Raw genomic sequence first — 13,721 nt, forward strand, 5'->3', positions numbered from 1 at the left:
AAATGAATTATATTGGTTGACAATGAGATTTTTTTTTAGTACAGTTGCCAAATGCAATACACTGGGGTTTTAGTTATATGTGTGCACTAATTATTTCAACACCAATACATTTTAACAACATATTCTATTTGTAAATGAATACAAATGCAAATTATACAATTTTTTGTGCAAAGATAAAACAAAATAACAGATTTAAGAGCTGTTATCATTAGTTATCCTTAGATAAAAAATAATTCCATCATTCAAAACTTTGTTATACTGTATAACAGATGCTTTGGGATTAAAAAAAAGACTGACTCTATTTGATTGTATATTACCATGGCATTAAAACAAAATTCGAACAGTGTATGAAAAATAAAGGTTCCCTAAACATCTGCTGGCTATATCTATACATTTTCTTTGATAGCACTCTATTGCCTTCTTTTTAACTTTTTTTCCAACTTCCCAGCTTAAAAAAGGCAAGGCATCGGGAGCTGAAAGTTACAGAGACTTTTTAAGCAGGTTGCTAAGCAACCTGTTCACACTCTTACCCTCCCACTTTTAAATTAGCCTGTACAGATCACATTTCCTTCGATTTGAGCCATCTGAAGACCTGTCGCTGCGATGCATTCTGCTGCTCTGCAACCTGGCTGCCTGAGGAGAATTTGGCTCTCCAGAACAGTTTCCTTCAGTGTGTGTGTGTGTGTGTGTGTGTGTGTGTGTGTGTGTGCAAAAAAAGGTGCCAGAACACCATTCTGAGCATTCTATGGGAAAAAAAGCCCTGGATATATCACATATAATTGAAGATTGTAATTAGTTGCGTGTGCATGTTCAGCAAGTGTGATGTATTTGTGCTGGCATTTCTAGGCCTCTTTCCAACCACATCCAGAAAAATTTGTAACAAACATTGGAATTTTTAAGGCCATGTTTGGTATTTCCCAGCAATCTGTTACTGGAAGGAAAAAGCAATCCCTGCTGCGTTACTGATCCCAGAGAAGCATTTGCATGTATGCAGGTATCCTTAGGGTGCCATAGTTATGGATGAGAAATATTGGTTGCAAAGTTGGTATTTTTGGATGTAATACAGATATTTTGGACTTATTTTTGTTTCTTTGCATGTTTGATATTTTTAAAAAGGCATATGCTACTGACTACGCTTATGCACATATGTAACATCTTTTGCTAGGATACATGACCACTGCTTTTCCAGAATGTGAAAAGTGAAAGATTGTGACTAAACAAAATTTTAATGTACTGATAATACCACCAGAAATTATTTTAGCCTTTTTAATAAATGTTATTGATGTTAAGCTCACCATGGAAAACATCATATATTGTTATGTATATACTAGGTTAATTATTTAAAGACTGAAGTGCAACATAACTAGATTCTAAATAATCTATTTTTCAAAACACACAACAGTCCAAACAGTAAAAGTCCAAATTAAGAATATTTCACTTAAGAATTGTTTAATTTAAAGTGGTTTAGTTATAATAGATGGTTAGATTCAAAATAGTTTTCAAGAGTATGTACAAAAGATACTATTTTTTTCTAGCATCAGCTAAATTAGACATATTACATTGAGAAAAATGTTTCTCATTTCTTTCCTGTTACCTTTATTGATTTCATTGCAGAGACGTTAACCTAGGAAATAGATTATTTTGTTATCTAATTTTACCTTCCAAAAGACAGAAGCAGATGAAAAATGTGAAGTTCTTTCCTGTTGGCTTTTTTGAATTAGCTATTTTAGATTCTAAAAATGTAGTTCCTAAAGAAGTAACCCTGTAAATAATTTTAATGTCCTCCACTAGTGCAGGCTCTTTTATGACTCAAGGACTTCAACTCCCAGAATTCCTGAGCCAGCATGGCTCAGCTTGGAAACCTCTCCCTTTCCCCTCAGCATGGCTGGCTCAGGATTTCTGGGAGTTGAAGTCTACGAGTCATAAAAAAGGGCCAAGATTGCCTAGCCCTGCAATAGGCTTTCAGAGGGAACTTTTTTTTTTTTTTGCAAAAAAAAAGGTGCTGGAACACCGTTCTGAGTGTTCTATGAGAAAAAAAGCCCTGGTTTTTGTATCTCTTTATGCGAGTCAGCCTGATCACCCTGACTGGATAGAAAAGAGGGATATAAATTAAGTACATTAATAAAAAAAAACAAATTTAAGGATGTAGAGGCCGTTCACAACACTGCCAGAACTTACTCACCCATAAAAGCTATACGAAATTACAGGTAATTTATTTTAAAAAACACTTGACATCATTTGAGTCCATAAAAATCAAATGACCCTAGAACACAGAGCATCTGTGAGGTGTTTATATCAAAAAAAAGTCAAGATGGTAGCCACAATTGCATGAGTGAACCCCCAACCTTTTTATGCACATTACATATTATACCCCTTAAAAGAGAGGTTTTGATCACATGGCTGACTCCTTTTTCATGTCTCTACAAGCACACCAATATTAGAGAAGTGTTAGTACAGAAGTACCAGGAAACCATGTTAAGTTAAGATGTACACTCAAATGCATTTAGATGCATAGTTTCACTAAATGATGGTAATCATCCATGTTCTTGCTTCCCTAAGAAAGATGGGAATACAGTATTATGTTTAATTTTCTCTGGATAAGACAGATTTAATAGTGATATTCACACACAGAGACACACACACCATCATCATCATTTTAGCCATTGTCTATACACTGCAGGATAAAGGCCTTATATATACATATGAGAGAGGGAGGGGGGAGGGAGGAAGAGAGAGGGAGAGGGAGGGAGGGGGAGAGGGAGGGGGAGAAAGAGGGAGAGAGGGAGAAAGAAAGTAAAGTATAGGGATAGCACAACCAGTAACCTTTCTTGTATTTCCATCTAAGACGACTAGCTTTAAATTGCTGGGCAAGCATATAAAAGCAAGCATATAAAAGAAGAATCATTACAGTAATCAGTAGGAGGAAATGTTGAGGCAGTAAAACATGGGAAAGCATATCCTGAAAAAATATTTTTAAACATGCCTCTTGGCAGTCAATATTGGATGGCAGCATGCCGTCGTTTCCAAGCTATTTGATAGTAATAAATTTCCTTTGGGGTCTGCTTTTAATATTGCAGTTCTTTAAGCTGTACACTGGGCAGGTGTCAAAATTACACCTGTATCCTCAATTAGCATTTTGACATGCAAGTACAGTTTTCTTACCACTTCTCTAGTAATGTGGGAAAATGTAACAAACAGGACCACAGAGCAGAAAGACTTGCTCAAGATTTTCTTCTACTATTGCAGCAGGAAAAAAAAATAATGAAAGCTGGGAAATAACAGAGTCAATGGGAGTGGGGGTGGCATGTAAATTTAATAAATTATTATTACCAGGGCTTTTTTTGTCATAAAATGCCCAGAACGGAGTTCCGGCACTTTTTTTGGATGGAACCCTTGTAGGGTAGGCAAGACGGGTTGTATGACATGTGTGAGCTCCGGCACCTTTTTCTTTTACAAAAAAAGCACTGATTATTACTTATATTGGAAAGAAAGGAGAAAAAAATGAATTGCAGACAAGTCCATCTCTTTTTAGTTACAAAAAGATATTCTTAGCATTATTCTTATTAGTGCTAGTGTTATTAGTGTCATAGTTATTGTTATACAAAAAGTATAATAAAACTAGTACTAACACTGTTACAACTATTAGATTGTACAATAGACAGGCTTCAAAATCAAACCCATGTCCTCAATTGTTGTTGTTGTTAGTTCCGAAGTCGTGTCCGACCCATCGCGACCCTATGGACAATGTTCCTCCAGGCTTTCTTGTCCTCTACCGTCTTCTGGAGTCCATTTAAGCTCATGCCTACTGCTTCAGTGACTCCATCCAGCCACCTCATTCTCTGTCGTCCCCTTCTTCTCTTGCCCTCAATCTTTCCCAGTATTAGGCTCTTCTCCAGTGAGTCCTTCCTTCTCATTAGGTGGCCAAAGTATTTGAGTTTTAGCTTCAGGATCTGGCCTTCTAAAGAGCAGTCAGGGTTGATCTCCTCTAGGACTGACCGGTTTGATCGCCTTGCAGTCCAAGGGACTCGCAGGAGTCTTCTCCAGCACCAGAGTTCAAAGGCCTCAATTCTTTTGCGCTCAGCCTTTCTTATGGTCCAACTTTCACTGCCATACATTGCAAATGTCCTCAATTACTATTCTTAAACTAGTAAGTGAAGTCAAGTTGAGCTCAACTGCTCATGATGTGCTCATATCCGTAGTTTTCTTGGCGGCATTACAGAACTGGCTGCCCCTGCTTTATTTTACATTTTTAATTCCCCAGCCTCTTATAGGCCTGCTCTTTTGTAGTGACCTCCCAATCAAGTACTAAACAAATGCAGTCTAACGTACGTTTTTTTGACATCAGGCAAAGTCCCCTGATTTCTAAATAAAAAGTGATTTCATATGCAGGTATACAAGTCTTTAACGGTCTGTTTTTAAGAAAATACAGTATATATAGAAAAAAGTGCCCGGTTTACCCTGAAAAAAATTCAAAATAGTTTGTACTGAATAAATATTTCATAATTTTATAGTTAATTGCGCTATCCCAAGCAACAACATCTTCTCGGGCAAAGAAATATAAAATAACATTAGAAAGTTATTAAGATTATATAAAATCATAATAAATTGTAAGCTACCTGGATACGCTGTATCACTGAGATGGTCAGCATAAACATTTTTTAAATATAATATGATGTATAATAAAATGTAATCTAACATGATACAATATATAGTAAAGTGTAATAACATAATAATATAATAAAACCAATACAAATAGTGCAACAAAGTGGAAAAAATACTATTTCTGATATTAAAAGCAGTTTCCAGGTATGAAGTGCTAGAAATTCACATGTCTTTTATAAGCTTGCAAAGTGGACAGCAAGGCACAGTATGCAGGTGAAGGATGCGAGGTGTTTCATTATTCCTATGGGGAAGGGGATGGCTGCAGCATAAAAACCAATCAATTTGCCAAAGAGGAAAGCCCTGAAACTCAGCATTTTTCATGCAAATAATTTATATGGGTAACACTGACATCTTTTTCTCATTTAATTTAATCGGTAAATTAGTGCAGAGTCATAGTCCCAAGATAGGGGGCCACATAAATCATTTAAATAAACAAGCAACATCCAATGATTTGTTTACTAATAACAATTTAATTTAATTTAATTTAAAGATGTTCTAATTATAGCGATTTTTTTTTACTTCTGTGAACCTTCCTATTAGTGGGCTTTGAATTTACGTATAACAAACCAGCATTTTTTCTGCAGAGAAGTCTATTCAGGCGTAAGCAAATTTATTGTCACCATTTTGTTATAAAACTTATCTTCAGCGTTACAATGATCATGCAGATTAAACAGGTAACAGATCCTAAAATATTTTATTTAATATTTCATTAATATTTTATTAATGAAGAGTTGTTGTGAGACATTAAGAACTTCAGCTTCCACCTGAATTGGAAGACATGATTGTGAGCTTCAGCTGAAACACCAGCATACATCCATGGAAGCCTAATACATAGACAATCTGATGAACTTCTGTTGCATGTATGAACCAATAATGCAAAAATAGTATCTTCAATATTATAACACTGGACCAGTGATTTCCATTTTTCTAGCACAGGAAATATGTGCAAGGTTTGTTTAAAAGAAAAATATAATTTTCCAACATAGAATGACTGGGATTTAAAGAAATACAAAAGCACCTGATGCAGCTTTTTACTTTTCGAGAACAGAATGAGGGGGAGACATCTTTAGTATATTGTTTCCTATAAGAGGCTGTCATTTTTTCCACTCTAATGAGAGATCATCCAAGTGTCAAATGTAACCAGGAAATCCGAGCTGCAGATAAAGAAATTATCAGTTTTATACTTTCTTATGTCTGTACCTCAGACACATGCAGGTAATTCAGAACTGATTTCTCACTTCACTTGAAGGGGCGATCGGAGCTTCACAATAAAGCCACTGTCCAACTAATCTTGATATTCTTTTTCACCAAAGTTGCAAAAAACTTAGAAAAGAAGTAGGACTTTTCTCTCCTGCCCAGCCTATACAAAAGAGCCTTATCACAACCTAAATACTTTAAAGATACGAAACGAAACGATCAGAAAACAAAAGAGGCTTTTTAGTTCATGTGGTACAACTTGGAACAGGTATCCTCACAACCAGATGAGGATAATTTTTTATCTTCTTGAGGCAACCGTAGTATTTCAGAAAGTGGGCACAATGAAACTCTTTTGTTGTTTTCAAACAAAAATTAGTATACGGTTTCAAAATATTTTGTGTGACAGTATATTGTTATAGTCTTATTTCTTTAAAAAACTCCTTTTAAAAAGTCCACTCTGAAGAGAAGTAGAAACATATCATTTAATCCTTTTTTGTTGAGGTGTGGAGACATATTCATATTAGAAGCAGAGCAACTTCTATACTTTTTCACTTTTCAGAATTACTAAAATGACCCCTAAAGGATACAATTCTAATTCCTGGATATTTCTAAAATTCAGATTATATCTGACCACTGGCTATCCTGGCTTGACTTTACAGGAATCATAGCTCCAAACAGCCAGTTGCCAATTTTTTCCTAAAAGTTTAAAAGAACATTTAAGCATGGGAGAGTCAGTTTTCATTAGCAACAATTGCTGTACTTTAAGCAACAAGAAAGTAAAAATATTCAGGAAACAGATGATCACTCTTCTCAAAACTGAGAAGAATTGCTGCTTTGTTGGTATATTCCTTTCTAATACGGAATATCTAATTCACATGCATATACTGAAGCTCCTATTTTGATAGTTATAATATTGTCCTCAATTTTCAGGCCAGAAACAAGTAAACTGAATCAAATACACAGATTTTACATAATTTTCATCAGTAACAGGTTGCTTGTCATCAACACCGTCTGTACTGACTTATGAATATAGAGCACAATGAAATCTACATTATCACTTTGACATATGGATGAGTAAATCTATCTTACTTGATTTACTTTTTGAGTAAAACTATTCAAAAATCAAATTGATAAATCCATTACAGTTCAGACAGAGGGCATTGAGAGGTGTGAATAGCTACATCAAGGATGTTCGCAGTGCTGAAACACTGACAAAGACTCACATATTAGGAGTCTCCTTTTAATCCTATCATACCAAATCATCTTTCAAAGCCAGTTCCTCTATAAAAATGGAACAAATAGCTATTGACATATAACCTGGTCAGGTTACGATTCATTTTTTACGACTCAAATAAACTGATTCACACAAATTTCTTGGCGCTCAAAGGACAAAACTGTCCTTTGTCAGAGATAGTTGAGGATTAGATTTATTAGGTTATATCACGAAAAACACAGAAGGAAATATAGAATTTTAAACACAAGTTGTTATCTATTTGAAATCCATCTTCGTACAGAGGCCACCGTGAGCAGGGGGGGGGGGAAGAGCACTTTGGCAATTCCTCTTCTCTGAACAATTCATCATACCATTTTCCATGTTGTTTTGAAGCCTCCAGAACAGATTGGAAATGCAAAAAAAAGGGCAAATCACTGAAAACTACTTCTGGCTACTTTTACTGACAGAAAGCTCAGATGACTCAAACAGCATTTCTGCAGCATAGCGAACAGTAGGCTGTGATCTATATGCAGATTTTACACAGAGGTTGCTTATTTTTTCTAAGGTCACCAGATCTGGCCTGCAAACCCCAGGACAATTACTAGATGGGAGCAAACAAAGTGGAGTTTTTTGTGTCTCATTCCTGCCATCTAGTGGTCATCGGGATTCTTACAGTCCAGATCTGGTTTCTCTAATTTTATCCATACTACCGTAATTATTATATGATTCAAGGGATACAGATACCACATGGAATAAAATTTCAAAGTTGCAGCTTTTGCTAAGCCAAACTGCAGTCTGATCAGTTGTTTTTGCAATAATTAAAGTTTTAAAACTAAGGAATGTACTATATTGCAGTAGCATTTTAATCTTTTAAGAGATAAACAGTATGGACAGCCAGGAATACCTGGCTCAGGCATTATACCAGCACTGAAGAAAGATGGTTTTTTATATTATTATCATGTATAATTATTTCAAAGTAAATATATTACCAAGATTTATCAAAACTAGATTTTACTTGAATGCTAAAAATTGCTGAATACAAATGTAATGAAATAAGTGCCATTTGGTTTTGCATAAGTCAAATGCAAGAAAATTATTTGTGTCTAGGAAGACAACATATTCATTTGATCTGAATTTAATATGAACCAAATTGCACTGAACTTTCCTAGTATAAACTGGAATGTAATAGTCCCTGATTTCCAATTTGTAAAAATGCATGTACCATCAAATGTACTCTCTAGAGCAGGGGTGTCAAACTCAATTTCATTGAGGGCCACATCAGCATTGCAGTTGCCCTCAAGGGGCCGGGTGGGTATGGCCAGGGTGGGCGTGGCCTACTGGGTAGGCATGGCTAGAGTGCATATGGCCTACTGGGTGGGCATGGCCAGGTCTCTGGCAGAAGTAGGGTCTCTGGGCCAGGGCCAAGGCAGTGGGGGCCGTTCCCTCACTGTTTCCAGGATGGCTTCGCGGGCCACATGAAACCACTTCGTGGGCCGGATCTGGCCCCCAGGCCTTGTGTTTGACATGTCTGCTCTAGAGAATTGTATAAAAATAGCATTTCAAGGAAAAGTACTTGCCAAATAATGCAAATATTGCAGAACACTTCAAACAAAATTGCACACAAATATTTGTATTGACTTTTTAAGCAATTCAAACACTGAGAATAATAGATGCATTTTACTGAATACCGAGTATTGTACATATGTTTTCACTCTGTGTTGACCTTATTCACTAGGCATCAGCAGCTAGAACCTTGCACAGCCATGCTATGTAAAATATTTATTAGCATACATTTTCCTGGGTAAAACAATGTTTCCCTTCACCAAGAAAAGCATTTTTTGTCTAAACTTGTTAAAGGTAGGAACATTTCCTACTTTCATACTGTATTAGTACATACCAGATTTCTGTAGAGAAGTTCAGTATTTGTGACATACTCAAATTATGACTGTCTACATAAACAACAGAGATCAATTATATTTGAAATTACGTCCATACAAAAGGAAACTGGAAATAGTTTCCTACTGAACATTTAATCTCAACAATCCGTAAACATTTGAACAGTTACTTTACTGGATTGCCCATGACTTTATTGAAGTGTGTTTCCTATTTTTCCTTGCTGAAATTGAAAACTATTATCCTGTTCATTGTATTTACGGGATCTATTTATTAGAACTGTAAATACTGAATTAATTAAAGCTAATTTAATATGAAACTAAATCTGGGGATTATGTTTTCTTTAATAATATGTTAGCTAAGCAAATAACTGTTAACTAGTTTTTTCCCCCCAGAAATGGAGATGGGAAAGCCAACAAACTATTTATTTTCTCAAATGACCTGCTACCAAGAAGTTCCACTGCTCATATATTTCCATATAATGTCCTTCTGAGATTGGCAATATTGGGCACACCAAAAGGCTAACTTTGATGAAGATTGCCATTGCACTTGTCATTTTTCCCCCTAATTGTCACATTATAACAATGGGAATTTGTTGTGAATCAGCACTGTATCTCCTTAATATATTAATAATTTTGTTCTTTTCCTTTTACCAAAAAATGTCACTGCTCAACTCCATTTTTTTTCCTTTGGAAAGTGTGGAGATAATATTCATACACTATTTTATTGAACTGAAACAGCTAGTGACCATTCAGGAGCCAACAAAACATATCCATTCCCAAGAGAAAGTCTCAAATATTAGTAAGCTGTAATATCTTGCCCGTTGGAAGGAACCCCCCCAAAGATCAAGCATCTCAATTAGGTAACATCTGCACCAAGATACATTAATAAATTATGAGTGTAGCAGTACCTTTCCAATATATATATATATATAGTGTTGAGTATACAGTACTCAACAGTATACAGTATAACTGTTATACAGTATTTGTTTCTCCTAGTTTGTACTTTCTCAAAGCTATCAGATACATAGATGCTTAAGGTGGATTAACTGACCGTGGCTATGAACTCAGGAAGTTTTCAGGGCAGGAAGAAAAACCTGCCTTGGTACAATATAGAAGCAAATATAGAAAAGAAGTCAACTTTGCACCGGGCAAAACAGCTAAACCTGTAATATCCAGTTATTCCTCAATCCAACCTTAGCCAATGCGACGCCCTCCAGATGTGTTGGACTATCCTGTGGCCGCGTGAAAGACTCAAAGAGCATCAAGTTCAGAAAGGCTGCAAGTTTGTTAGTCAAGCAAAACTGCTCAAGTTGCCTGGATCACCGAAGGGCCTCTCAAAAATACCAGAGGAAATGACACAGCTGTGCTTGAAACCAGCTGTCTAGCGAGTTATGTATAGCAACCGGGACAAAGACAGGAAAAGGACCGAAGGATCTGGGGGCACCCTTCTTCAACCTAGCACTGCCCGAGCGGCTCCTCATTTGCCAACGCCAAAGAAGAAAAAAGGACGCAGAGGGAAAACGAAAAGTCCCACCAATACCCCACCCCTAGACACCCCAGAATCGATAAGGAAGAAGGGAAAAGGCGAACGATGCATCCGAGCCAACTAGAGATTATTTATCCCGCCGGCTCTCTGCAGATTTGCCAGGGCAGGAAGCGGAGGAAACGACCAGGGTCTTTTTGGGCAGCAGCTATTGCTCGGCTCTTTCCCCTTCCCTCCTCCTCCTCCTCGCCTCTGCCGGCCTCACGTTACCTCTCGGCGAGGCAGAGTTTGTAGCCTTTCCGCATTTCCTACGCGCCCAAGCAAAGTTAGCCAGAGTTGGGACGGGCGAGGGGCAATGCCACCCACCCACCCGCCTCCGAGGCCTGCTAACCTTCCATCCGGCGGAGCTGTTGCTGTCCCCCTTGTCCTTGAAGTAGGGCACGTTCTTGACCATCCACTCGTAGATCTGGGAGAGAGTGAGCCGCTTCTCCGGGGCGCTTTCGATCGCCTTCGTGATGAGGTCCGCGTAGGACAAGTTGCCCCAAGCGTTGCGGCGGGAAGAGCTGCTCTTGCGAGGGCCCGTCACCGAGGCCAAGGCGGCGGGCCCTGCGTGCTGCTGCGGCTGAGGGTGCTGAAGGCACGGAAAGTCCCCGCAAAGGCAGCCGCCTGAAACTCCCAGGTCCGCCGCTCCGGAGCTGCCCGTGCCCGCCTCGAAGCCGTCGCCTCCGCCCGCTTCCAGCAAGCTCAACAGGTCAGCGCCGGCGGAGGAGACGCCGAGGGCCGTCACCCGCCCGCAGCGGGACGGGGACGCGGCCCTCGCCGGAGTTGCGCTGGGCGTCTGTCCCGGACTGGACGGGGCGAGCTCCGGACGGGGTAGAGGCCAAGTGCAGGACCTCGGGCGGGCCAGCGGCTGGAAATCTGGGTCGGTCTCCACGGGGTGAGGCGCCTCGGCCATGGCGAAGGAGGAGCGGGGGTGGGGGGAAGAAAGAGCGAGCTTTCTTGAGCCGGGCGGGCGGCTTCCTCGCCTGGCCAGCGGCCTCCCGTCGAGCGCCAGACGCCACTTGACAAACTCCCGGCTCCGTCCCGCGGCCGCTGGCTCGCTCGCTCGCTCGCTGCCTGGCTGGGCGACAGACGGGCAGGGCTCGCGCAGTTAGCTCGGCGTCCTGGCTGAGGAACGAGCACCAGCGCCGCCCACTCCGCCCGGGCCTAAGGGACGAGCACGAGGGGGCGGCCCAAAGGCCGAAAGAAACGCCCCTAAGGCTTTGCCCGCCTGGGTGGAGGGGAGGCTCTCTCCTCCGCGCTGGGGAGAGAAGCACGTCGGGGCATTTCCCTCCCGCTCCCCGCGCACACAGACACACACACACAGACACACATACACAAACACAGACACACACACACACACTTCTGGACTTTCGCAGTCCAAGGGAAAAAGGGGGGAAAGCACTGTCCGCGGTGGGTGAGTTGTGGGGACTTCTTGAAGTGTCCCCCCCCCACCCTCCGGTTGCTCAGGGCCAACCCAGCGTCTCGTTTTTTTTTCTCTTCTCGGTCTGGTCCGCCGAGGCCTCGGTTCGCCTCGGGAACTCTGCTCCCCTTTCGCGTTCGTGGGATGGAGCCCCCCCCTCCCCGGGCGCGCGCGTGTGTGTGTGTGTGAGCGACGGTGTGTGCGCCCGCGAGAGAGGCCGCGGGGATGCGAGGGTGCGGCTGCGGTGAGCCAGGCAGGATGTGCGGGGTGGAGGGTGTATGCGAAGAGCGCCCGCCGGGCGAAAAGGCTGGCTGCTGTTCAGAGATCTAAAAGCCGTGTTTCAAATGTGTTTTATGATTTAAATCGATCGCCGTGTGTGTGTGTGTGTGTATACATACATACATACATACATACATACATACATACATACATACATACATATATATATATATATATATATATATATATATATATATATATATATATATATATATATATATACACATACATATATATATACATATATATATATACACACATATACACATATATATACACACACATACACATATATATACACACATATGCATATATACATATACACATATATATACACACATGCATATATACATATATATACATATATACACATATATACATATATATACATATATATATATACACACATTATGTTTTTAATTTTTAACTCTAACTTTTAATTTATTTTAATTTTAATTTTAATTTATTGTACAGAGGCCTTTAATTTTAATTTTTATCTTAACTTCTGTATTTATTATATGTTACTGTTGTTAGCCGCCCTGAGTCCTTTGGGAGATAGGGCGGCATATAAGTCCCAATAATTAATTAATTAATTAATTAATTAATAAACAAACAAACAAACACATATATACACAGAGAGAGAGAGAGAGAGAGATACCGTGCAGGGTTTTGGAATAAAACGGAACACGAAAAGAATTAAGTAAAGGGGACCAGAGGGTGGGGGGGGGAAGAAGCACTGTACAAGGTATGAGGGAGTTTAAAAACCGTTTTAAAAGTAGGTTGTTTACTCACAGAATGGAGGCTGTTCAGATTCGTTGCAATAGATGGGAGGTGGAGACCCTGCTGCTAGGCAGGTTAATTAAATTCCCCACAAGACACGATCTGGGCTAGGTTTTCCCTGGAAGGCCTTGGCTGCAGCAGAGACCTAAAGGGACAATTAATATATGTGGAAGTCTAGGGCCATGTAAGACCAAATTTTTAAAAAAGGATGTACTTGGCACACTGTTCTCTCTCATCATAAACTCATGGAAAGCAAAAATAACCAAGTGTGGTAAAGCAAAGAAATTAAAAGGCACAAGATATTTTTTTAAAAATATAACTCTAAACCAAATTTATAACAACCTCATTCACCATGCCTTTCCAAGCTCATCTTTGCTTACAAACAGTACTTAACTCCATCACATGCAAAGTACAAACCAAGAGCCAGAGGCCTTCCTGCCTTTTTGAGGATCTCATCAATTACTTCCAACTACTCCTTCCTCGGTATTCACCTTCCTCTCAATCCAGTCACTCTTTCTTTGGCAATTTAATTTCTTTAAAAGGGGGGTGGAGGGGATTCGATAAAAAAAATGTTTAATGAATTATCAGGTGATTGGTATGCCGCGTACTTAACAATACTCAAGGTGCCCTACGATATAAATATAATAATTTAAAAACAGTAATGCAACCATCAGCTAAAATCTATAAATAAATTCTATACTCTCCCTGTAATGGGAGTTTTCCCTGCGGAAGAATATTGTTTGCAACCAG

The 13,721-nt window shown here is 39.5% G+C and overlaps 1 protein-coding gene across 1 annotated transcript in view; it reads right to left on the minus strand.

Annotated features, from left to right (window-relative positions):
* FOXO1 (forkhead box O1) overlaps nucleotides 1–11,600 on the minus strand; it is a 51,701-nt gene extending 40,101 nt beyond the window's left edge. Inside the window, exon 1 of the mRNA XM_081333191.1 lies at nucleotides 10,842–11,600. Within this exon, the coding sequence (XP_081189317.1) occupies nucleotides 10,842–11,405 (564 nt within the window). The 5' untranslated portion in view covers nucleotides 11,406–11,600. The remainder of the gene's footprint in view (nucleotides 1–10,841) is intronic.
* Nucleotides 11,601–13,721: the final 2,121 nt, after the last annotated feature.

Source organism: Vipera berus, assembly GCF_964194415.1.
Source record: "Vipera berus genome assembly, chromosome: 1".
NCBI classification, from domain to species: domain Eukaryota; kingdom Metazoa; phylum Chordata; class Lepidosauria; order Squamata; family Viperidae; genus Vipera; species Vipera berus.